Here is a 23,378-nt window from a genome sequence, read left to right on the forward strand (position 1 = left end):
GAGTCCCGTGCCCTTGGGAGGTTGGTGTTGACGATGTTCAGTTTGTGTGTGTTAGTGAGTTGCGTTTCTGCTCTCACCACTTCGCCAGTGGCACAGGCAGAAAGGGTTTCTGGAACCCCCACTACGCCAGAGAAGCACACAGGTAAGAAACAACCACTTCAGCAGGGAAAGGGCCGGACCCCGTGTTTCCGGGGAGCACAATTCTCTAAACAAATATACATATTCAGAATATGGCCAATTTGCCCTTATGTAAAGAAACATTTGTTATGGAGTTTGAGACCCCTGGGAAAAGACCACAAGGCTTAATCCAGATTGTAAATAGTTAAATTTAGTGAAGCTGTTAGCAGGACAAAGCTAGAGACTGCTGCTCAAAGGGGGGCGGGGTGAAGGAAGGGGTTTTTACACGGGAAAACCACAAGAACACCTTGAGTATCAGCACAAGCAAACCAAGAACTGTTCTGCTCTGCCAAGATTAGGTAGCCAAGGCTACCTCAAAATAGTCCTTGAATGTCTCTATAAGGTTACAGAAGCAAAGCTAGGCATCAGTCATATCATGGAAGTGGGTGGTCATGGGTGTATATTTCTGGTTGGGAGTCACTGAGTTACTGAGATAAATTATTGGAAGCTTATCTTCCAGGGGCTGGCGTCAGAGAAAAATGGCTAGTGGTTACCAAGTTGGAGGCTTAGCACAAAATAGAATTTCTTTAGCCATCACACCTTTGATTTGAAACATAATCTGTTCCAACCAACCTGTTTTATCTGTACTGACTGAGTTCAACGTTTAATATCAACAAATGAAAATATAAGACCATGTATTTAAATCTTTAAAAAAGAAATTTAAGGTGTTTTTATTTCTGTATGCGTGTGTGTGTGTGTGTGTGTGTGTGTGTGTGTGTGTACATCCACATGTGCAGGTGCCCTGAAAGACCAGTAGAGAGTGTCAAATCTCCTGTAGCTAGAGTAACAGACGGTTCTGAGACTTCTGACATAGATGCTGAAGAATGGAACTCCAGCCCCCATTTAAAAAATAGCATTGTGAATCTGATTTAACTGACTCCTCGGGATGAAAACTGAAATTGGTGGTCCCCAGGTTATTATTTGGGGAATTCCAAAGCATAGTAGCAGGGAGTACTGCTCATGGGACCCTGGGTGTGGGTCAGTTTGTTGGGGACATACAGAGTCTTACTCAGATTACCCTGTGTACCCTTTTGTTGGGACCACCTTCAGTTTGGGTACCTATGGTTTTGCGATGTGAGCAGGTTTTGGACCTAAAGCCTACTCTCTCTGACCGGCAGAGCTTGGAGATAACTGCCAATTTCGTGGCAGAGAGGCCAAATCTGAATTCCGTCTGGAAGGCGAGCCTGTGATTCTGCGGTGCCCTCTGACATGGTCTTATTCAGATGCCTCCGCCAGTTCCTACCCCTTTCTGACCTGGCGTAAAATGAACTCGTCTCAGCTGATCCCGGGAGATGAGCCAAGGCTGTGGGTGAAGGATACCTCCCTCTGGGTTCTGCCAGCAGTGCAGCCGGACTCTGGGACCTACATTTGCACATTCAGGTAAGACCCTCTGAGATGGGGCGGTGTGGCTCCAGGCAGAAAGGAGTCGAAGGTTCTCAGCACACACAGATGGGAATTCACACTTTGTTCTCCATGGCATCCATGCAGAGCCCCTGTGCTGGTTAGGATTTATTGATTTATTTCTATTTCTTTGGTCAACTTGACAGAAGCTAGTTCCACGGAGAAAGGAAACTCCATTGAGGAATTGTCTCCATCAGACTGACTTACAGACAAATAGGTAGAACTTTTTGATGAATGGTTTATATAGAAGGGCCTAGCCCACTGTTTTAGTCGGTGTTCCTCTGTTACAAAGAGAAACCGTAACCGTGGCCGTCTTTGTAAGAGAAAGCATTTAACTGGGGCTTACTTCCAGCTTCAGAGGTTTAGTCCATTATTACCATGGTGGGAAGAAGCATCATGGCACGTGGGCAGACATGGTGCTAGAGAAGGAACTGAGAGTTCTACATCTTGATCTACAGGCAACACTGGCACTGGCTTAGTCTTCTGAAACTCCAAAGTCCACCCCACCAGTGACGCACTTCCTCCAACAAGGTCCTGCCTCTTAATCCCTCTCAAAATAGTGCCACTCCCAAATGATCAAGTATTCAAATACATGAGCCGCTGGGAGCCATTCTTTTTCAAACCACCACACCCACCATAGGCAATGCCATCCCTGGTCAGAATGTGCTGGTTATATAAGAAAGGAGACTGAGTCACTCGTGCAAAGCAAGCCAGTAAGCAGCGTTTCTCCACGGCCTCTACTTCAGTTTCTGCTTCCAGATTCCTGCCTTGACTTCCCGTCATGATGGTCTGTGAGCTGGGAGCTGAAATAGGTCCTTTCCTCTCCAAGGTGCTTTTAGTTAGGATGTCTATCAGTGATGGAAAATCAACCAAGACAAGACTTCGCCTGGACATTATTATAGCTCCCTCCCTCCTGTGGTGTGTTTGATCTCTGCTCAAATATCACTTCTCTGGAGAGAACTCCCCAGCACATTAGCTGATGCAGCATTTGGTCCTCGCTCCTTACCCTGACGTCATTTTCTTGACCGAGTTTTTCCCACCAGACACACCTGTTCTGTGCACATGTATGTAATATTTGTCCGCCATCAGAACACGAACCCCAGAAAGAGGGGGATTTGCTTTGTGCCCTTCACTTGGTGACTCATGGTAGAGAAACATGTATAGAAACAAGATATAGATGGGAAATCCCAGGGAGACTTTTAGAACAAGATGGAGTCTTAGAGATAGCTGAATCTGATTGGTTATTGCACAGATAAAGAAAATGAGTATGTATAGAAATTTCTTCTAGAAAGGAGCAGGGGATAGACCACGAATCTGGACCAGTCCTCCCTATTTTATGCTATTGCTTTTGGAAAATCTTCTCACGCACATGTAACATGGACCCTACCGTGTTAACTGTCTTTAAGTGTGCCACTCAAGCAAGTGAAGTGCTTCCATATTGTAGCACCACTGTCGCTACCATCCAGCTCCAGAGCATCCTCTTCTTCCCAAACTGAAGCTTGGTCCTCATTAAACTGCAGCTGTCCATCCGTTCCTCACCCCCTAACCCCTGTAACCACCGCTCTACCCTCTCTCTCTGTAAATCTGCCTCTCTAGATGCTTCATGTAAGTATTGGTGCCCCTTCCTTTTCAAGACTGATGGATGCTGTCTCATGGTGCAAACACCTTCCTGTCTGCTTGTCTGTTTGTCCTTCTGTGCACACTCAGGTTTCTTCTGCTTTATAATGCCATTATGAACATTAGCTTTTGTTCATGTTTCTGGATCATCTGGCGGTTTATGTCTGATCTTATTTGTTTTTTTAGGAGCTGCCAATCTGTTTCCCACAGCAGCTGCATCGTCTTCCATCCCCCACAAGGGTTCTGCTGTTCTCCATGCTTGCCAATGCTGGTTGCTTTTATTTTTCACAGAGCTGTTCTAATGGGTACGGAATGATGGTTTGTATCCTTGACTGCAGTTTCTTGGTATTTCAGTTTTCCATGTCTTTTTTGGCTGCTTGTGTATATTTCTTGGAGAAATGGCTACTCAAGTCTTTGCCAGTTTTGAGAACTGCACTGTTTATTGCTTGCTATTGAGTTGGAGGAGTTTGGAATGTCTTCTCCTCCTTGGCTGTATGACTTGGGGATCCTTTATCTCACTCTCTGGCTTGCTCATTCACTCCACTGATAGTGTCCTTTGCAGAAACTCACTTGCATTTTGGTGAATATCTCGATTATGTACTTTCCCCTATTGTTTATGTTTTCTGGGATCAGGGAATCATGAATGAATTCAAAGTTATGAAGCTTTCCCCAGCGTTTTCTTCCTATAATTCTATGTTTAACTCTTGTGTTTTGGGTGTCTGGTACATTTTGAGCTATTTTTGCACACAGTGTGAGGCAAGGGTCTAGCCCTGGTTTTGCATGGGGCTCTGCTACTCTCTCAGCACCATTTGTTAAGAAGATTCTTTCTGCAGCAATTGGTACTGATGTGTCCCGTTCCCTCTGGAAGGGTAAAGTTGTTGACTTCATGTTGATGATCTTGATCGTTTCCTGGCCCAGTTCTTCGGAAGGATTAGGACACACCCTTGGCATGCCTGGAGAATAGCCTTCCCTCTCGAGATGGCTGCCTCTGTTTCTGGGCCTCTGCTTGCTCCACCTATTTGCTGGCTTTGGAGTTCCTCTAGATTTCATTAATTCATTTATGGCAAGATTGCCCAGAATATTGACACTTAGAAGGAGATCTAGACAAGCTGAAGTTCTGAGCATGAATGGAGGAAGCTCAGACAATGTCAGCCCCAGTCCCAGGTGTGGTGTATAAGCAACGTGCGTGTGTTTGTGGAGTCAAAAAATTCTTTCTGATCCAATCCAGCTCTGCACGGTGGTCGGTGTGCCTCACTTCCCCTGCTTAGAGACAGGTTTCAACCTGTCCACTTTTGCTGAGGAAGCAGGCCAGGGATCTCTTCCTCCTGTACTAGGGAAGTGGGAATATCTGACTTTGCAGCCAGCAGAAAGCTGGTTTCCTTCTAGGTTTTCCGTCTGACTCTCTCTGAGGAACACTACCAGGAAGACTTAGAAGTGGAGTAGACAAAAAAAGAACTTGCTCTGGAATCAGAAAGACATAAATGGGAATTTTAGCTGTTCCACTGTGTATCCTGATACTTAAGTCTTGGTTTTCTTCCCCTTTGGGAGGTTTGTTACAAGAGTTGGATACACTAACACAGCCTGGGAAGGATCTGGTGTACTGAAACTCATGGTCTATGACCAATGTGAGCATGGAGCCCCTGCAGGGCTACTGCCTAGAGATAGGAATGTTAGGGAGGGGTGGACAGAGGCATGTTGGTCTTATAGTAGGTTTTTATGCTAGATCAAGAACTCTAGCTAATGCCCTTATTTTTGTGTGTTGGGGGAGGGAGCTCTGATATTAAGGTGGAGTGGTGAGAACCCCAGTGTTGAAGTATTCTTTGCCTGGCGGGGGAGAGGGGGTGCTTGCCTTCTCTTCCAAATGAGTAGTCCTGGGCTTCAACTCGAGTGGAAATCTCCAACAGCTGCTAGGACAAACTTTGGCATTTATGGTTCCAGGCCACGAGACTGCCCTGCTCTTCAATGTTTATGCGCTTGCTATTGGGAACTCACGTGACCTTGCTGTTGCTCAGAGCAGTCAAGATAATGCTGCCAGAACAAACAGTTCTCACTGTCAATGCTTTGCCCAAGGGGGAAATAATGGAATAAAAAGTGGAAAATATGAAAAAAATCTGGAATAAATACCAGATCAATAATGTGAACAAGCTTTAGACTCTTAATATGTCTGGCAAGCTTGGTTTCTGGAGACTTCTCGTAGTTTATGGGATTTCCAAGGGCCTTTGATTTTTGTCTTTTAGTAGCTATAGAGACTCAGAAGGTTATTTAAATTTGAACTTAACTTACTTTAGTTGAAAACACTATAATAGTCATGATTACCATATATATGCCTATGTACCCATATATGTCTATGTACCCATATATGTATATGTACATATATACATAGTTAATTTAAGGTTACTTAAATGTGTACTTAATTTACTTTAGTTGAAAGCACTGTAATAATCACTGCTCCCATATATATTACTTGACTGAAGACCACTTTGCTAAAACTAGTTACCTTGAGCACTCTTCAGACTTCTCATTTTCTTTTTATTAAATTGTTTTTATTGAGCTATATATTTTTCTCCACTCCACTTTTTTCTTCCCGCCTCCCATTCTACCCTCTCCCATGATCCCCATGCTCCCAATTTACTCAAGAGATCTTGTCTTTTTCTACTTCCCATGTAGATTAGATCCATTATGTCTCTCTTAGTCCTCATTGTTGTCTAGTGGTATAGGAGGTCCTTCTGTTTATGTGTTGCTTTCATTGGCTGAATAAAAAAAAAAACTGCCTTGGCCTTTAGATAGGGCAGAACTTAGGTAGGTATGGAGAAGAAAGAACTGAATTCTGGGAGGAAGAAAGCAGAGTGAGAGATCTGCCATGGAGACGCCAGGTCAGACATGCTAAATCTTTCCCGGTAAGCCACGACCTCATGGTGAACACAGATTTAATAGAAATGGGTTAAATCAAGATGTTTGCATTAGCTAATAGGAGGCTAGAGCTAATGGTCAAGCAGTGTTTTAATTAATACAGTTTTTATGTGATTATTTCGGGTGTAAGCTAGTCGGGCAGCCGAAACAAGGAGCCCCACTCTCCCCGTCAACAGTCTAGCGTCTTTGGGGTTGTGAACTGCAGGCAAACTTCTCATTTTTATCTCTTCAATTTGTAAAGTGATTATTTATTAGGCAACTTCACATATATATATATATATATATATATATATATATATATATATATATATACTGAATTTTGGTTATTCTCATTTCCCATTGTCTTTCATTTCCCTCTTTTTTTTTTCCATCGAAAACCCTTTTCTTCCTCCAAATCCTCTTCCAACTTTGGAGGTGTCTTTTTGTGTGCATGACCCATTATGTTTAATCATGGTTGCTTGCATAAGCATGAGTGGGTTGTTGTTTACAAATGGATCAGCGGTAACTTATCAGCGGCTACACAACTGGAGAAAGTGACAGCCCCTTCTTCTGGTACCCATTAGTTGCCCATAGTTCTTCAGGGAGGAGTGGGCCTCAGGGGCTCCTCCCCAGTGCATTATGCAGTTATAACCAGCTCAGTCTTATACAGGCAACCCCAGATGCTATTAGTTCATGGATACAGAGGCCATGTCACGTCCAGAAGATCTTTTTTTTTTGCGGCATTATCCCAGCCTCTGGGTCTTGCTTCTTTCCACCTCCTCTTCTGCAATGTTCTCTCAGTCAGTGAGTAGGTGACATCTAAGTCATATTTAGGGCCGAGCACTCCATAGTCACTTATCCTTTACACTGGTAACAGTGTTGAGTCTCTGTGTTGCCATCCGCTGCAAAAAGAGGCATCTTTGATGAAGGCTGAAAGCAGCATTCATCTACGAATATAAACATAAATATTTAGAAAGTGGTTTAACATCATGTCTATTTAATAAAACAAGACTCAAATGTTCCCCTAAGGGCCTATGACCTCTCTAATCTTAGAGAACAGGTTTACAGAACCAAGCATGTGTTTCTTCCTGTGGAGGAAGCCTCAGATCCCAGCAGAGAGCAGTTGGTTACCTCTGTAAGAGCTATGCCATTCTTACAGTAGCATGCATATCTTGCCAGGTAGGAAGCTGCAGCATATGGGGTCCACAGGCAGTTAGACTGCTGGTGACTTTTCTCCTCCAACAGTGTGCATAGCACGCTCTGACACTTGTGCAAACTAGCCAGGGGGGAGGGACCTTCCAGCCATAGCTCAGCTGATTTTCTGTGTCCTTTAAATCCCAAGGGCGATTACTCATTGTTTTTAAAAGTTAGAGCTAACATTCTGCATTTTCTTTGTGCATAAATTGCCCATCTAATTCAATTTTTCTTGGTTTTATGTTTTTAATTCATTTTTAAAACTTTCATCCAGTTAAGTGATTATCAAATCTCTCTCACATATATTGGTCATATGGTGTTGCTTCTTTGGATGTATTTTGTTTGACTTCTTTTGTGAAAGTAACTTTTATACCGTATTTGCAATTGATTCTCATGCTCTCGACTGATTAGGTGGCTATTCATATCTTAGGGTCTTAGCTAATAGAATTGCATTTTTCTGCTTTATTTTGTTTCCTTTTTTAGATGCTGCAAATTAAATGCAGAGCCCCATCCACATAAGTGCATGCTCTACTACTTCTCTACCTTCCAAGCCCTTGTTTTTCTATTTTAAACATTAAATGTGTTAATCTCTTCTATCCTCCATGCATTCCCTCTCATATTTCCAGCACTATTTTACCCCTGACTTTTTCTCCGTTCTAAGGACTTGATAGAATCACAATAGTAGGGTTATGAGTGGGCCAACGAACAATCAAAAACATCTTACTTAATTAATGGTCCCTCCCCCATGCAGTTGTGTTCATGTCTTTTAAAATCCAAACTTGAAGTTCTCAGCAGTTTCCTGAAACTAGAAATCAGTTGGTAAAGGATTTCTAGGTGAAAGAAAAGGAAATTTTCTTTAATGGAGACAGTGGCTCTTGGGAAGCCATCTGTCTGGGTCTGGTTCTTTGGATCATATCTAGGCTAGTTTCAAGGTTCTCAACTTTCCAATTCCTTTGGAGAAGGCTTGGGTTTCTTAGTGTCCTGGGCACTGGAATGAAACTTCTTTGGTGTCCTTCATGAAAAACACAGGACACACAGCTTCTATATAGCTGTTAGGATGTGACGCTTTGTTTTGTATCCCAAGAACTTAAAACAATCAGGAGTTAAGCAATAATCATCAAAACCATGCAGGCAGAATTGAATGAGGGTGGCAAGTCGCTCTTACTTGCATTTGGGTTTTTGTATTTCTGTCTTATTATTCATTGCCTCTTTCTTTTTTTCTCAATAAACAATTAGAAACGCATCTCATTGTGAGGAGATGTCCATTGAGCTCAAGGTTTTCAAAGACACTGAAGCATCCCTGACATTTGTCTCCTACTTGCAAACCTCAACCGTCTCTGCCACTGGGTTGCTAGTGTGCCCTGACCTGAAAGAATTCATTGGCAAAACCGGTGGAAATGTTCAGTGGTATAAGGTATGTGTGCCACCGAAATACGTCTTAGGGCCCATAGGACACATACACAAAACCTGTGAGAAGACAATCTATCCATGTAGACACACATCCACTTACATATTTAGAATTATAATATTAATTAAAACGGTGTTGATTAGTATTGTCCATTGGTCCTGCTGTGGTTTGTGGGTAAGGTTCATATAGACAGACTATGAAATGATTCCAGGTTAAATAGCTGCTAAGGAGCTTTTGACTGTCCCTTGCCTAAAAATAAGCAGAAAAAAAAACCCTGTTCATGTCTACAAAAATGTTATATACATGTTAAAGAAGTCTCTTTTAAAGCACAAGGCAACTTTTGGGTTACAGGAGTAAATGCAGTTACACTTGGTCTTCTTGAATAAATAGCAAGTATTGTGTGGATTCTGAGGACATCAAACATGGTTATGTCGAGTAGAGACCTCAAATTCTGGCCTAGAGTCATACAGCGTGGTCACCTGTCTTTGTGTAAACTCATCAAGGGCGGAGAATTTTCAGTTTTGAAATGCTTGAAACAATTAGAAGACTGCTTCAGAGCACATGACCACTGATAAAAGCTCAAACTTCAATGTCCATAAACACACCTGAATTATCCCATAATAGAGTATGATATGACATCGCTCAAGATTATATTCAATTACTCAAAGCTTTGCACTTTGATCACATTTTTTTCTTCCCCTTTCTCCCTTCCTTTTTTCTTCCTCAGCCCCTCTGCCCCACTCCTCCTCCCTTCTCCTTACAATAGGGCTTTTTCTATATAGCTCAGGCTGGCTTCAAACTCCTAATTCTCCTATCTTAACTTCCTTAATGCTGAGATTATGGGTACATAATACCATGTATGGGTCTATTGTGGTATAGAAAGCAATATTCTTGAGAACATGGTATAATAGGGATTTTTTTTTACCCTGTGCACTTCTCCCGTTTTACTGGAGGCCTTGCCCTTGAGCGTTCTATTTGCAGAGAACCTACAGGTATCTGTGTCCATGTGAGACGACAGACCCAGGCTCCTCTATTTTCTTACTCTTGCAGTATGTCTTTTGTAGTATGTCCTAAAACTGAAATGATTTTTAAAGCAATTCCTGCAGCATGCTCTCTTCCCACCCTGGCTCTTTGTATCTCCATAACTGGCGAATAGTGGTCTTCGTTAATATTTTTCCTAGTCGCTAGAAGGCTGTTAGATCTTAAGTATATTTGTACTTTAATGGCCTAAAATGTGTTAATCTTAAGAAAAATCAGATGTTAGCAGATTGCTTTTCCTGAACTGGGTATGGGCATCCATCCACGTCATCCCAGAATCCAGAAGGCTAAGACAGGAGAATATAGAGTGGAAGGCCAGTATGGGCTACATGGTAAGATTCTGTCTCAAGAAAAAAAGTATCAGTTTCTTAAAAATATAGTTAAAAGTGTGCCCCTAAAGACAAAATTGTCACTGTAAATAGGGAAATTCTTGAGTTGCAGGCTGACAATTATGATGTGGGTCTGAGTGCTGAAGAGCTGTGTTATTCTACATGTAACGTTATGACCCATTTCCTCTCAAGGGCTCTGTCCTCTTGGATAGAGGCAGTAAGAAATTCCTCAGAGTGGGAGACCCTACACGCTTACTGATCTCCAACACATCCCTGGAAGATGCCGGCTATTACAGATGTGTTGCGACATTTATCCATAATGGCACGAAATACAACATCACTAGGAATATTAAGCTCCGTGTCGAAGGTGAGTCCTTAGCCACCAACGTACCTGTCATGCCTAGAAGCAGCCGGATGAGAATAAATTCAGAATTACACAGAAGCCCTTGAATATCTTTGACATGAAGGAAAAGAAAAATACATTTGTCAACTATTCTAAAAGTTACTAATCCATGTGAACGATACTTTAAACAGTCTATACCAGGGAGTTCTGAGAGGAGAGTTAATTCTTGGGCAGGTAAAGGATTCAAGTAGGAATTTGAAAATGGTAAGCCTAAAACTCACCACTAGAGGAGGCCAAACCAAAAAGTCTGGAACATGGAAGGTGCAAACTGAGCCGGGCAGGACACACTTGCCATACTCTTGAATATACTTCTAAGGCACAGAGATTTTACTGCAGTGGTTCTCAACCTGTGCTTTGTGACCCCTTTGGGGAGGTCACCTATCAAATAGCCTGCATATTACATATTAAGATACATTAAGATACATAAAATTAGAAAAATTACAGTTATAAAAGTAGCAATGAAGCAATTTTATGGTTGAGGGTCACCAAAACATGAGGAACTGTATTAAAGAGTTACAGCATTAGGAAGGTTGAGAACCACTACTTTATTTTATTTTTTTATTAAATTTATTCTACTTTATGTGTATGAATGTTTTGCCTCCACACATGTATGTGTACCACATGTGTGCCTGTTGGGTCCACTGGAACAAGGATTACAGGTTGTTGTGAGCCACCATGCGCGTTCTGGCGATTGAACCCTCATCCTTTTGCAAGAGTAACAAGTGGCCCATTCAAAGTGTCCTGGTTGTTGTCTGCCAAGGGTATATCTCATTGTTCTTCATTCAGATTGAGCACTACCTGCCTGAAAGTTGACAACAGAAATCTTCAAGATCTTGATTTCCCCCACCCCCAAGAACTGGCATATTTGCACTGGCATATGAGATATCTTGGGGATAGGCACAAGGTTAAATATGAAATTAGTTTATGTTTCATATATATGTTTAAATATGACCCAAAGATAGTTTGATGATCTATCTATCTATCTATCTATCTATCTATCTATCTATCTATCTATTTTTTTATTTTGAGGCAGGGTCTCAAGCTATTCTTAGAATGGTTATATGGTCCAGAGGCTGCAGGCTGACTTCTAGCTAGAGAACCTCTTGCAGTCTTCCCATGCTGACATTACAGACTCACGCCACCAGTATTTTAAGTAACTCTGCATGAAACCAAGTGTCACAGTATGGCATTTTCCATTCGCAGCATTATATTGGCATTCAACAAATTCCAGATTTTAGAGGACTTCAGATTTTGAAAACCTGGAGAAGTGACGCTCAGCCTAGACCAGGACAAATTATCTGGGAAAAGAAGGCAGTAGGCAGGGTTGGCCAGCATTTAACAGCGGTTTAATGTCCATCCCATCTCTTATGTGCTGGAGGGGAAGCTGAGTGAAAGGAAAATAAAATATGTGAGCCACACACTCTGACTTTGAGAATATCCAGCCTTTCTTTATACTGAGGACCAGATACAACTGGAGACTTTAATTAAAGGCAGACTTCAAAGAGCTTTGGGAACACTGAGGATTAAGTAACTTCTGTGAGGAGAAAATAGCTTCTCTCCCAGAACCCAGAGATTCTTTTGTGTCATCAGGAATATCTTATCCTCCATGCACCCAAACCTCTGGGCTATGCTTTCTTTTGTCCTGTCCGGTGAGAACCCATTCATAACTTCTTGCTTGATTCAGGCTACTGCTTGGGAAGGTCCTCCTCTGCTTGTTTGTGTGTAATACTGCATGGAAACACGAGGGGGCGGCAGACCTGCACATTGTACTGGGTTGTGAACCTGGGGAGGCACAGTGAGTCCCAAATGGTGGTCTTGAACCAGAAGCGGCAGCGTCACCTGACTACTGCTCACACACAGAATGAGAGTAGTCCCCCACGCAGGCGAACCTAAAGTCCTGCACAGACCTGCTAAAATGCAGCTTGGGAGTTGAGGTGCCGAAGTCTGCCTATCCCAGGGCCTTCCCCGGCAAGACCATGCAGGTGCACCCTCAAGTTGAAGAACTCCCTTGACTGTCCCAGCCTTGTTAAAGGGAGCAATGTTACTTTCCCAGTGGAGAAGCCATCTGCTCCTTAACCTTCACTGTCAGCTCAGCAGGTCCTCATTTCACTGGTAATTTAAGTTCTTTTTAGTAGAAGAAAAGAGACCTATGAGGCCAAGTAAAGGATGGCTTCCAGCCCTTCACTTGCTCCCAGCTGTTCTTTCTGCTCCACGCCAGGTGCTCAGCTCCTTCAAGCTGGTTCTAATACCGTGGAGGTCCACTCAAGCCTCCCTGAAGAGTTTATTTATTTCCTTAGTTAAAAAGGCATCAGTGACCAGGGCCGGGTCACTGAATTTAATACCCAGCGTGGGATTAATCGCATGCTCTGGCGACTTTCCAACCCCTGGGTCTGCTCTTGAAGAAGTGAAACTTTAGCGTTGATGGGTAGGGCAGACTTTGAGGCAAAAGCCATCCTGTGGCTCTCATCAGTGTGCCTTCGGGAAGCCTGGGAGAGGATCAGCTAATTGTTCATCACAGAGCAGATAAAAAGACCATCTGCCAGAGGAATGTGCAACCGTGGCCTCTTCCAGTAATGTCTCTGCCGGGAAAAGGATTGGCTTAAGATGCTCAGTTTTATGGAGAGCCCATTTCCGTTGCCAGACAAAGGCTGATTCTCGAAAAGCCTGGCCACACGGGGGAAGGATCACTTAATTAACTAAACAATGGAATCCGAATCTCAGCTCCAAACCGAGGCTTCCCTAATGCAAACTCTTTTCCTTCCAACCTTCTCAGAAACGACGACGGAATCCATCCCTGTGATTGTCTCTCCCCTGGAGACAATACCTGCGTCTCTGGGTAAGGATCTGCGAGGGCTGGGTATCCCCCAGGCCCACTGCTGTGCCTGAAATCCATCGGGGTGAGGGCTTGGCGACCTGCATCTGCTGACCACACCATGTCCTCGGGTGTATACTGCCAAGAACCACAATATGTAGGGACCGACATGACCAATGCAGGGGACCTCTGTCTTTGCCAAGCGCTTTTTAGGATCGCCGGTATTTGAGAGCAATGGTGCTTTATTTTCTCAAAGTTAGACCTACAAAAGCCTAAATGTGAAGAGGTAAAATCATTTGGTAACAGTTATTAACTGGAGAAAAGAGTCCTCAGAGCTGGCATCTTTAGTGCATATAGCTTAATTCTTGCTCTCAATGTTTAGCAGCTGCTCAGAATCCCTATACGAATCTGTTTGTCAGACAAAGCCAGCAGTGACTGCCGACAGTTTCCTTTTATTAGAGGAGCTGGTATAGTCTCTCGATGGTCTAAGGAAAAGGGCTTTCGGTTCTCACCCCATGCTGATGCTGGATGTCCTGACCACCACACACACTGGCTGGATGGTCCTTAGTGGGCGACCAGTGAAGGCACATGAAGGAACTGTACTAATTCCTTTTTGGTATTCATGGGAGGGAAGAGCTGGCCATTTATTGAGCATCTACTCTGTCCAGTGGGAGCCCATTACATGCCAACACCAACTCTATAGGAAGGTTTTATTTCTGCGATTCACCATAAGGAAAAACCACCGAGGAGTCATGGGGATAAGAGTGTACTTCAGAGACTCACACTTGGGGTCAAGTCTGGATACATATTCTGGTCTGCATTCTTGGGAAGCCAGCTGACATGTACATACCCTTTTATGTGTTTGGTTTAATAATATAGATTTTTACAGCTCTGATGTTCATTCTTTAAGCCCTGCTTTCATAGACCTTTTTTTAAAAAAAAACATTATTCTTATTACCTTGGTTTAGTGTTGGATTTAAATGCTAAAGTTAAACCCTGAGGCCACTGAGGTAGAGAGCTCTTGTACAGAGGTTAGAATCGGTTGTATCCCTCATGCCTGCCTATTGGCCAGCTATTTGAAAGCCATAGTTGTGAAGACAGTGATTGGTACTGCCTGGCTCCCAGGTTCTTAGATCTCAGGTGCTACCCGGCTAAGAGGATTCCAGTTCCAATCTCTTGCTTTGAGAGCACCACAGGGTGTAGTAGAGTCACATGACTACCAATTTATTTATTGATTGATTTAATCCCAGTTCTGGGCATGGGGTCCGACTTTCTGCACATTAGGCATGACCTAGATATAATGGGCTATACTGTAGCAAGAGGTGTGGGTGGGGAGTGTTTAAGGTCACAGGGACAAGAAGTGATGGAGGGGAGCTGATGTTCTCTCTCTGAGTATGACATGGGACCAAGAATAGGAACAGGCCAACTGCAGAAGGTGTGTCTTAGGAGTAAGAAGTGAGGGAATGGGATTTACTCTTCCTTTTCATCGTCTCCTCTTTGGTGACTCAGAAAGAAAGGTAACTTCCTATGATGGCAAGGCATTGGCACCATCTCATGGCACAGCCGTATAGGAGCCCCTGTCCTTAGATTATGCAGTTGGTTTTTAAAGGGTTAATTCTAAACTTTGGCCCTCTTGGAATGGAGCCTTCTATTGGGAAGAGTGGAGCTGAGAGCAGCAAGGGGTCAAAGAAAGACTCACATATGGTTGGATTTTCCGTAGTTAGAATCAGTGTGGAAGGAAGGCAGTCCTTGAATGTTGGGTGCTCTGTAGGAACTGAGTGACCACGATGAAGCCATTCAGGTCCATTGCCTGCATAGAGCCGTGGATGGTCCTGGGGCTATTTGGTAAATAAGAACCAAACAAAGCTTTACTTGAGCAGAACCATTTGAGGAAACTCAATATTCTTCTTAAGAAAGGGACTGACTCGGGAGGGGTGTTTGGGAAGACAAAGAAGGCCTGTGCTGAGAGCTTTCTGCAGGATGGGAAGTCAGGTGGCCCCTTTCCCTGGGTTCTGATGGTTGATGTGTTCTATCTTGCTATACCCAGGGTCAAGACTCATAGTCCCGTGCAAGGTGTTTCTGGGAACTGATACATCTTCTAACACCATTGTGTGGTGGATGGCTAACAGCACTTTTATCTCAGTGGCCTACCCGAGAGGCCGTGTGACCGAGGGGCTATTCCAGTAAGTGGGTGAGGGTTTCTGCTGTGATTTACTTCCTTCTGGAGGAGGTGTTACATTCAGGGCCCATTAATATGACGTACGTGCAAGAAAAGTACTTCTTAAAAAGATACAAACTGTTGGGAATTTGGAACTTGAAAAACTGAATTTTGCAAAAAGTTGTCTTGAGAACCAAACATTCTCTAGACCTGTAGGAGTTGCAGTTTGCTAGCTGATTCTTGGAACATTTATTTCTTGAGGTTTTTTTTTTTTAATTGATTTTTATTGAGCTCTACCTTTTTCTCCACTCCCCTCCCTGCCTCTCTATTTTTTTGAGATTTTGCATGTCATGATCTCAGAGTTTATATAGTTCCATTGCCCGCTCTGCCACATTCATTACTCTTCAAGATTTTCTTAAGTTCTCATAAACACTGTAAGGCCTTGCCCTAGTATCTGCAGTAGAACTGAAGTCTTGTAGCTTGATGTGCTCTGAGAGAGAGAGAGAGAGAGAGAGAGAGAGAGAGAGAGAGAGAGAGAGGGAGAGAGAGAGAATATAAATTAATGTGGATAAGCACCCATCCCTTTGATAGGTTTTTGCACTATGAAAGTTGACAGGGAAGGAGACAAATGGTTCAAAACTTCCCCTGCTTTATAAGTTGCAGTCTTGATACTTCGAATTAGCCTGGATTTACGTTTGCCACTCTTTTGCATTTTGGGGAAGATTAACAAGAAGTTCCTTATGGGTGTAATTAGTGGATGAGAATGATGCACAGTAGCACAATCATTTGCTTTCAGTTCCTTGTTTCCAAAGACTTAGCCACAATAAATGTCCAATGTCAGTAGACTCAGCCTGCTTCCTTAATAGCCCTAGTCAACACATGCTGGCATGTTTTTATTCATATGAAGGATGGTAGTTAAATATCTTTGACTTCTGCTAATGTTACAAATGGTGGCCACTCTGATTAAGGCCTTCCCCAGGCTGGCTGATGCCTCTTACCTGGATTTGTTTTCGCCATGAGGGCTGCAATAGCAACGAGGGAAGACACCTATGAGGAGGTGGGGTTCTGGAAACTCCCTCTGGCTCACCATACAATAACCGACTGGTGAGAGAGTCAAATTTCCCAAACCAGAATTTTCTGTTTCTACTTGATTATTGAAAGTATTTTTGTTCACCCCCAAATGAAGTTTTCCATCCAAACCAAGGGGAGAGTACATGTTTTTATTGTTAGCAAGTGTCCTGTTACAATGAACATCATCTTCAAGAACACATTGTCCTCCGGGAACATGCTAGAAGGTCTCTCAAAAGAGAGCCAAATATGACTCTACAGAAGTCCTGGTCAGTTTATACACGACAGGTGTTTCGAATTTGAGAATGTCTGCCCGGCGATCTTGAAAAAGGCGGCTCTACTTACCATACGTACATCGTACTTAATCAAATGTCTTCTCACCCAGCCAATATTCAGAGAACGATGAGAACTATGTGGAAGTGTCGCTGATTTTCGATCCAGTCACAAGGGAGGATCTGAACACAGACTTTAAATGTGTGGCCAAGAATCCACGGAGTTTTCAGTCACTCCATACCACAGTCAAAGAAGGTAGGGATCTGGGGGACACGAAAAGAAAACCCAGCTTGTTGAATGCTTTAGGGATGCTGGACAGAACTGCACACTGATGGTTCCTTGTGGGCGTTGAAAGCAAACCTCAAATGTGTGTGAGCGTGTGTATTGTACATATATGTACATGCAGGTGCAGAGATGTGTATTGGATGCCTTTTGCAATTGCTCTCCACCTTATACTTTTTTGAGACAGAGTCTCCCACTGAATGTGGAGCACATGGATTTGGCTAGGCTGACCAGCCAATAAACTCCAGGCATCTGCCCATCTCTCCCCCACCACAGAATTGAGGTTATAAATGTGTGCACCCAGCTTTTATGTGGCTGTTGGAGATTCAAACTTAGGTCCTCATGTTTGCACAGCGGACACTTTACTTACTGAGATATTTCCTCAGCCCCAAACTTCCTTTTTGGGGGCCTGTGTTACATGTTATACATACACATAAGTATGTGTGTTCATATGAATGCATGTGCAGGTAAGTGCCCACGTGTGTGCACATTTATGCGTGTGTGTGTGGGGGGTATGAGCACCAGAGACTGGGTTTTCTTCAACCACTTCCCAGTTTATTTCATGTAGACAGGGTCTCTCACTGTTACCACAGAGTTCATTGATTGTAGGAATCTAGTTACTCAGCCAGCTCCAGGGGTCCCTGTTTCTGTCTCCTGGGTGCTGGAATTACAAGCAGGCTGCCACATCCACCTTGCATATACATAGGTGCTAGGGACCTGCAGTCTGATCCTTAGGCTTGTACGGGTAAGTAAATTTCCAGATACCTCCACAGAGATTCTCCTGAGCTGCCCCAGATTGCAACTGTCCCGGCTCCCTCCAGATTGAAGGTGTATAACTGGAGCTGGGGTGCCTGGGGTGGTGTCTCAGGTCATCTCGGTACTGTTCAAGCTGGGAGGGACCTGGTGATGTAGGAGTTGCATAGATTTGGAAGTCAGAGTCCCACAGAAAGTTGCTTCCACATCTGGGTACCAGATTAACAAAAGAACCTGGACTGTGTGTGGTCCCTGCGCTGGAGACCTTTTACATGTTAGACCACTAAGCCCTAACTTAGCATGTCTGTCCCTAGGGAGGCTGTGGCTGCCTTTCAAGGGGACATTAGGATTGAGAGGTATATAGAACTTGTTTCTCAGAAAATGACAGCTTCATATAGTTCTTATCCACGGGGAATTGTAAGACAGTGGGAGAATTCCCCATAGAACTGGCTTCAGATCCTGTTCATCCCTGGACAGAGCACAGCAAACATTAGCTCCAAATGTTTAATCTGATACCGGGGAGACGTCCATCAGGTAAAGCGAACCTGAGTTCAGATCCCAGGCATCCATGTAAAAAGTCAGCCATGGTAACATGTACCCATAATCAAAAGGCTGGGGGGGGGGGGAGGGAGGAGACAGAAGAATCCTGGGGCTCCCTGACAAGTCAATCCAGACAATAAATGAACTCTAGGTTCAATGAGAGACCCCGATTAAAAAGAAAAGGGGGGGAAGAGTGATAGAGGAAGACATCCAAGTTAGTCCCTGGTCTCTGCACACAAGTCTATACTCACCCACTCATACCCGCATATACCCACACCACTGACCCTACAATCCTCCCCACATCCACATCTACCCCCATGCACATCCACATACATACACCACACACATGCCCTACCATCACCACACTTGCACACAGCCATACCCTCCAGAGAGAGAGAGAGAGAGAGAGAGAGAGAAAGAAAGAGAGAGAGAAATGTGTGAACACCGCTCTAACAAACGTGGAATCCTACATACCTATAGCCCTAGTCCCTGAACCGAAGCAAGGGGGAATCAAGAGTTTGAGGTCCTATTGGGCTACTGAGACCCTATCTCAAAAAACCATCGTTGAATTGTGACCTTATCAGCATGATATCCAATAACACTCTTCTCATACACACTTTTTGTTATTGCGTTTGCAATCTCTTCTTGTATTTCCACAACAGATACGTCTAGGAATCAAATACACAACACTGAACCAAAGAGATAATCTTAGCATCCAAGGTCCTTAACCAAAAGTTTCTTTATTTCCTACTTAATCCCCATGACACCCAGGATCGCTGGCAAGGCAGAGATTGTCCCCGGCACGTCACTGACAGCTAGCAGAGACAAAAGCAAGCTCTTTTTCACATGCACCACCCCATGGGTACAGCACCATGGCCTTGGCTCCTTATTTTGTGATGTCCTTTAAGTAGGTTTTGCCCACCTTGCTTGTTCTATGATGTCACAGATATCATCCTCAAATGGCTTTGGTGTAAGAGACAAACTTTCTGGAAATTTATTGAAGGAGAAACCCTCTAATTTGTTTCTTCCCTGCACCCTGTGCTGCCTGGTTCTGCATAGCTGTTTCTTCTCACGGTCTTTCTCATCTCTACAGTCTCCTCCACGTTCTCCTGGGGCATTGCGTTGGCACCCCTGTCTCTAGTCTTCCTGGCTGTGGCGGGAATATGGATGCACAGACGGTGTAAACAGAGGGCTGGAAAGACATATGGACTGACTAAGCTACGGACTGACAACCAGGACTTCCCTTCCAGCCCAAGCCAAATAAAGGAAATAAACTAACATGAGGCCAACCTGTGTCATGTTATATGAAGGTCACTGTGCTGTTCAGAGGCTGGTTTGCTCTCTGTTGTTCAGTAGAGCTCTTCTGTAGCCAGAGCTGGAAGTTCACACTCTGCACTTCTCTGAAAATCGTGCTGGGAGCAAATGTGCAAGGAGTAGGAGCAGCCCTGTCCCTGTTGGTCCATGTATGAGAACAAAGCATGTGTAGCCACAGCAGCCGTTGATGTCTTGTGGAGTACGTGCCCACTGGGCCTGACCCTTAGTACAGTAATGTCCTTCTTCACCCGTCCAAAACAACCATTAAAACAAGGAGCCATTCGTCTTGAATAAGAGGGAAACCCTCCAGAGTGCTTTGAAAATCCATCTACCCTTTTAATTAAATTATGATAGAAGTCTGTTTAGTCAGGCTGATGGGAGATACTGGGGGCACAAAGATGCTTAAGACACAATGTGCCTTTAGAAAGGACGATTTTCATTTGAATGCTGGAAAGACAATTTAGAAATACTGAAACGGAAGAGTAAGGATTAGTGATTAAAAATGAACAATTATCCTTTTGCAGTGGATAGAAACCACCACAAGAATCCCCAACTAGTCAAAACTGCCGAAAACAGCTGCCTATAGAGTGTCCATCGCCCACTGCTGCATCCACAATACAACCCAAGACTCAAGGCTCGAGAAACATCTCAGAGGGGTAGAAAGGTTGTAGGAGTCAGAAGTCAAGGACATTTGCGCTGAGGCAGGGTTTTCTAGAAGGACAAGGAAGTTGCACCTATGGAATATCAACAACATGGTCTTCTAAACAAGACCTGAATAAGACAACAGCAAAGGGGGACATTTCACAAGCCCTAGATACAGAGCTCCAGCTAGTTAATGGCTGCTGAGGAAGGGAGAATCAGCCTTCTCCAGGGCTGAGCCCCCAGTAGATTACTCAGTCTCAAGCGGTCAGCTTTGAACACACATACACATGAGCAACACTAAATGGACATGGCAGGTTATAGATATGTATACACACACATAAAATAATAATTCAAGCTTAGGTCATGAATTTGAGAGGGAGGTAGGGGCATGGAAAGTGTTGACTGAGGGAGAGAGAAAGGGTAGGAGGAAAACACAGTACTCACGTGTACGAAATTCTCAAAAAATGTAAAAAGCAAAAGAACAACAAAATGTAGCTTGCTTTAAAAATTCACTATTTTTTTTCTCCCACAAACAACAGAGTAGTTTAAACTTCAAATTTAAAGTTACTTAGCTGAGAGGCATCGTTCTTAGTATGTTTTGCTACTGTCTTAGACTGACTTCTCTTGCTTTGAGAAAAACCAAATGGCCAAAAGCAGCATGGGAAGAAAAGAGTTATTTTGGCTTGCAGGTTAGAGGCCAACACCAGGGGAAGCCAATGTTGGACTCAGGGCATGTACCTGGAGGCTAAAAATAAGCAGGGGCCAGGGAGGATGCTGATTAGTGGTTTGCTCCTTAGGCTCACATTTAGTTCCGTTTCTCATACCTCCAAGGACCACCTGCTCAAGGATAGCTTCACCCACAGTGGGCTGGGCCCTCCTACGTCAATCATGCATCAAGGCAATTTGCCTACGGGTCATTCTGATGGAGGCATTTTTTTTTTTCAGTAGACGTTCCTCTTCCCAACTCTAGCTTGTATCAAGCTGACAAAAAAAACTAAGCAGGACAGTTACTGTAACAAATTGCAATAAATGGGGCTGGGACTTGGCGCGTATAAACAATGGGAGTTCATTTCCCACAGTTCCGGAAGTTGGGAGTTCAAGATCATGATGCTGGTACTTCCTGGTTCACAGAGAGCTGCTGTACAGAACAAGCTCTTTCCGATGGCCCCGTCTCCCCACACCATTCTACTGAGGATTAAAATTTCAACACAGGAATGTCAGGAAGACACAAGCAATCTCGAAGCAGCCACACCCTTGTCAGTGTGAGAACGTGGGTAGGAGACACACACACACACACACACACAAATGCTTGTGTCAGTGATTATCAGATGAAGAGCAACGAGTTACCGACGAGCTCACACGCTCACACCCTATCCGGTGTTAATGAGTAGGAGCAAGGCTCTTTCGATGCAGGCAGGCCAATGCCCCATAACTCTTTTATCACTTTCAGAGTAGGAAAAAGGCAATAAAGGGTGAAACCAGTGAGATGCTAGCTAGGGTCAACTTGAACATGTTTCTAAGATCCACGTATCTGTTAACCCTTTCTGCCCAGCGACGTCATGCTGGTAACGCGAGGTTATTTCACCATAAAAAGAATAGCCAATGCCACAGACAAGCACCTCCTTCCCTTCCCCAGCTGCCAGAGAGATTAGGCAAGGTCAAAGCAGTGCCAGTAGTGCCATTCCTGGCAATTTATCTTAGGCAATCCTTTGAAAACAGAATGGGTTCGAGATATACAACTGAGTGTCTTGATGCTAAAACGCTATGCATCAATTTTCAGTTATAATTGTTTAGATCGTAAGACAAGGAGACTGTGAATGGAAAATTATAAAGTGTTTTGTGTGATCCTTAGGATTCTGTTACAAAGCATGGTTGGAATCTGGACTGGTTCTTAGCCTCTTGGTCAAAGAACTGAAAGAAAGCGGTGCACAGATGTGCAAAGGTTAGCAAGGAAACTTTATTCAAAGCACACCGATAGCGCAGGTCAGCCCTAGACTGGTAAGATAGACAGGGGTTCAGATGAGTGAGTAATTTAAAGGTCTGACTCTCTTCCCGGGACTGTCTTGTAGGGATTCAAAAGAAGAGGAAGTGTAGTTAGTAGGGCAGAACTAGAGCAAGTCTCTGCTTTAGTTGACCGGTTATGTTGCATAATCATTTTTCCTGGTGGGTCCCTTTCGGTAATGCATCTATCTGATTACAATCGTATGCGCACCCAGTTATACATATGCATAAGATGGTTAACAGAATTCTCGGCAGTTCACTTAGGGACAATATGGTTTTGCATCATTACAAAATGAATCCAAAATCAATCCAGGCTGAATGGCCTGTCTACCTTCATACCGCGACATAAGCCGAGGGTTACTGCACAGAATCAAGGTTTGATGGTCATTAAGAAAAGGGAGAACACACTCCATTGTTGGGAGTTGGCTGTGCACATAGTTTGGTTCAGGTTTGGGTCTTAGGTTGCTGAAGAGTTGCTAGGTGCTTTGTTTGGAGTGGGGTGTGTGCATAGGTTGAGCCAAGTGGAGTTCCAGGTGGCTAAGCTGTTCCCCATGCTTGACTGCCTGAGTTACAATGCCATTAACTGCATCTAGACAAAGATGAAAGTTGGAAATAAGGAATTGAAGGAGAGCTATCTCGGCTCAAGCTCCAGCAGAGGCTTGCATTCGCTGTGTGACCCTGGGCAAATCCTTTTATCTTACGGACTACCACTTTTCTCATTTGAAAAGTTGGGATGATAGTAAATGCTCTATTAACTATTTATCCATATTTTATATATCTACACCTTTCCTTTTCAAAATTAGAAGTCAAACCCAGGAAGCATCAATGGAAATAAAAAACAGCTGCTTTGAGTAGGCTTCACACAAGTAGACCACATCTTGCCAGCAACTCCAGTCTGCTGTTGGTTCCTGTGCATTTCTTCCCATCAGAATGTAGCCATGCCTGTATGATTATGGATCATCATTGGCTGTCTTTGCTCTTTGCACACAGAGTAGCTCAAACAGGAAAGCCTGATACATTTACTATCTGGCTCTTCCCAGATTTGGACCAAAGAGAACCAGAACCATTTTCGACCCTTG

At 43.7% G+C, this 23,378-nt stretch overlaps 1 protein-coding gene across 1 annotated transcript; it reads left to right on the forward strand.

Annotated features, from left to right (window-relative positions):
- Window positions 1-19,620, forward strand: Il1r2 (interleukin 1 receptor type 2). Its single transcript, XM_038343986.1, has 8 exons — window positions 1-142; window positions 1,296-1,557; window positions 8,515-8,692; window positions 10,246-10,420; window positions 13,230-13,292; window positions 15,316-15,451; window positions 16,880-17,022; window positions 19,436-19,620. The coding sequence occupies exons 1-8, from the start codon at window positions 34-36 to the stop codon at window positions 19,618-19,620; spliced, it is 1,251 nt and encodes a 416-aa protein (XP_038199914.1). The 5' UTR covers window positions 1-33.
- The last annotated feature ends 3,758 nt before the right edge of the window (window positions 19,621-23,378 follow it).

The sequence above is a fragment of the Arvicola amphibius genome, chromosome 9, assembly GCF_903992535.2.
Source record: "Arvicola amphibius chromosome 9, mArvAmp1.2, whole genome shotgun sequence".
In the NCBI taxonomy this organism is placed as follows: Eukaryota; Metazoa; Chordata; class Mammalia; order Rodentia; family Cricetidae; genus Arvicola; species Arvicola amphibius.

Excerpts from the sequence above, each read along its gene's own strand:
- Il1r2 (XM_038343986.1), top strand. The coding sequence starts at position 34 with ATGTTCAGTTTGTGTGTGTTAGTGAGTTGCGTTTCTGCTCTCACCACT. Across the intron at positions 8,693-10,245 it reads GAAATGTTCAGTGGTATAAG|GGCTCTGTCCTCTTGGATAG; the intron begins GTATGTGTGCCA and ends TTTCCTCTCAAG. Across the intron at positions 17,023-19,435 it reads CCATACCACAGTCAAAGAAG|TCTCCTCCACGTTCTCCTGG; the intron begins GTAGGGATCTGG and ends TCATCTCTACAG.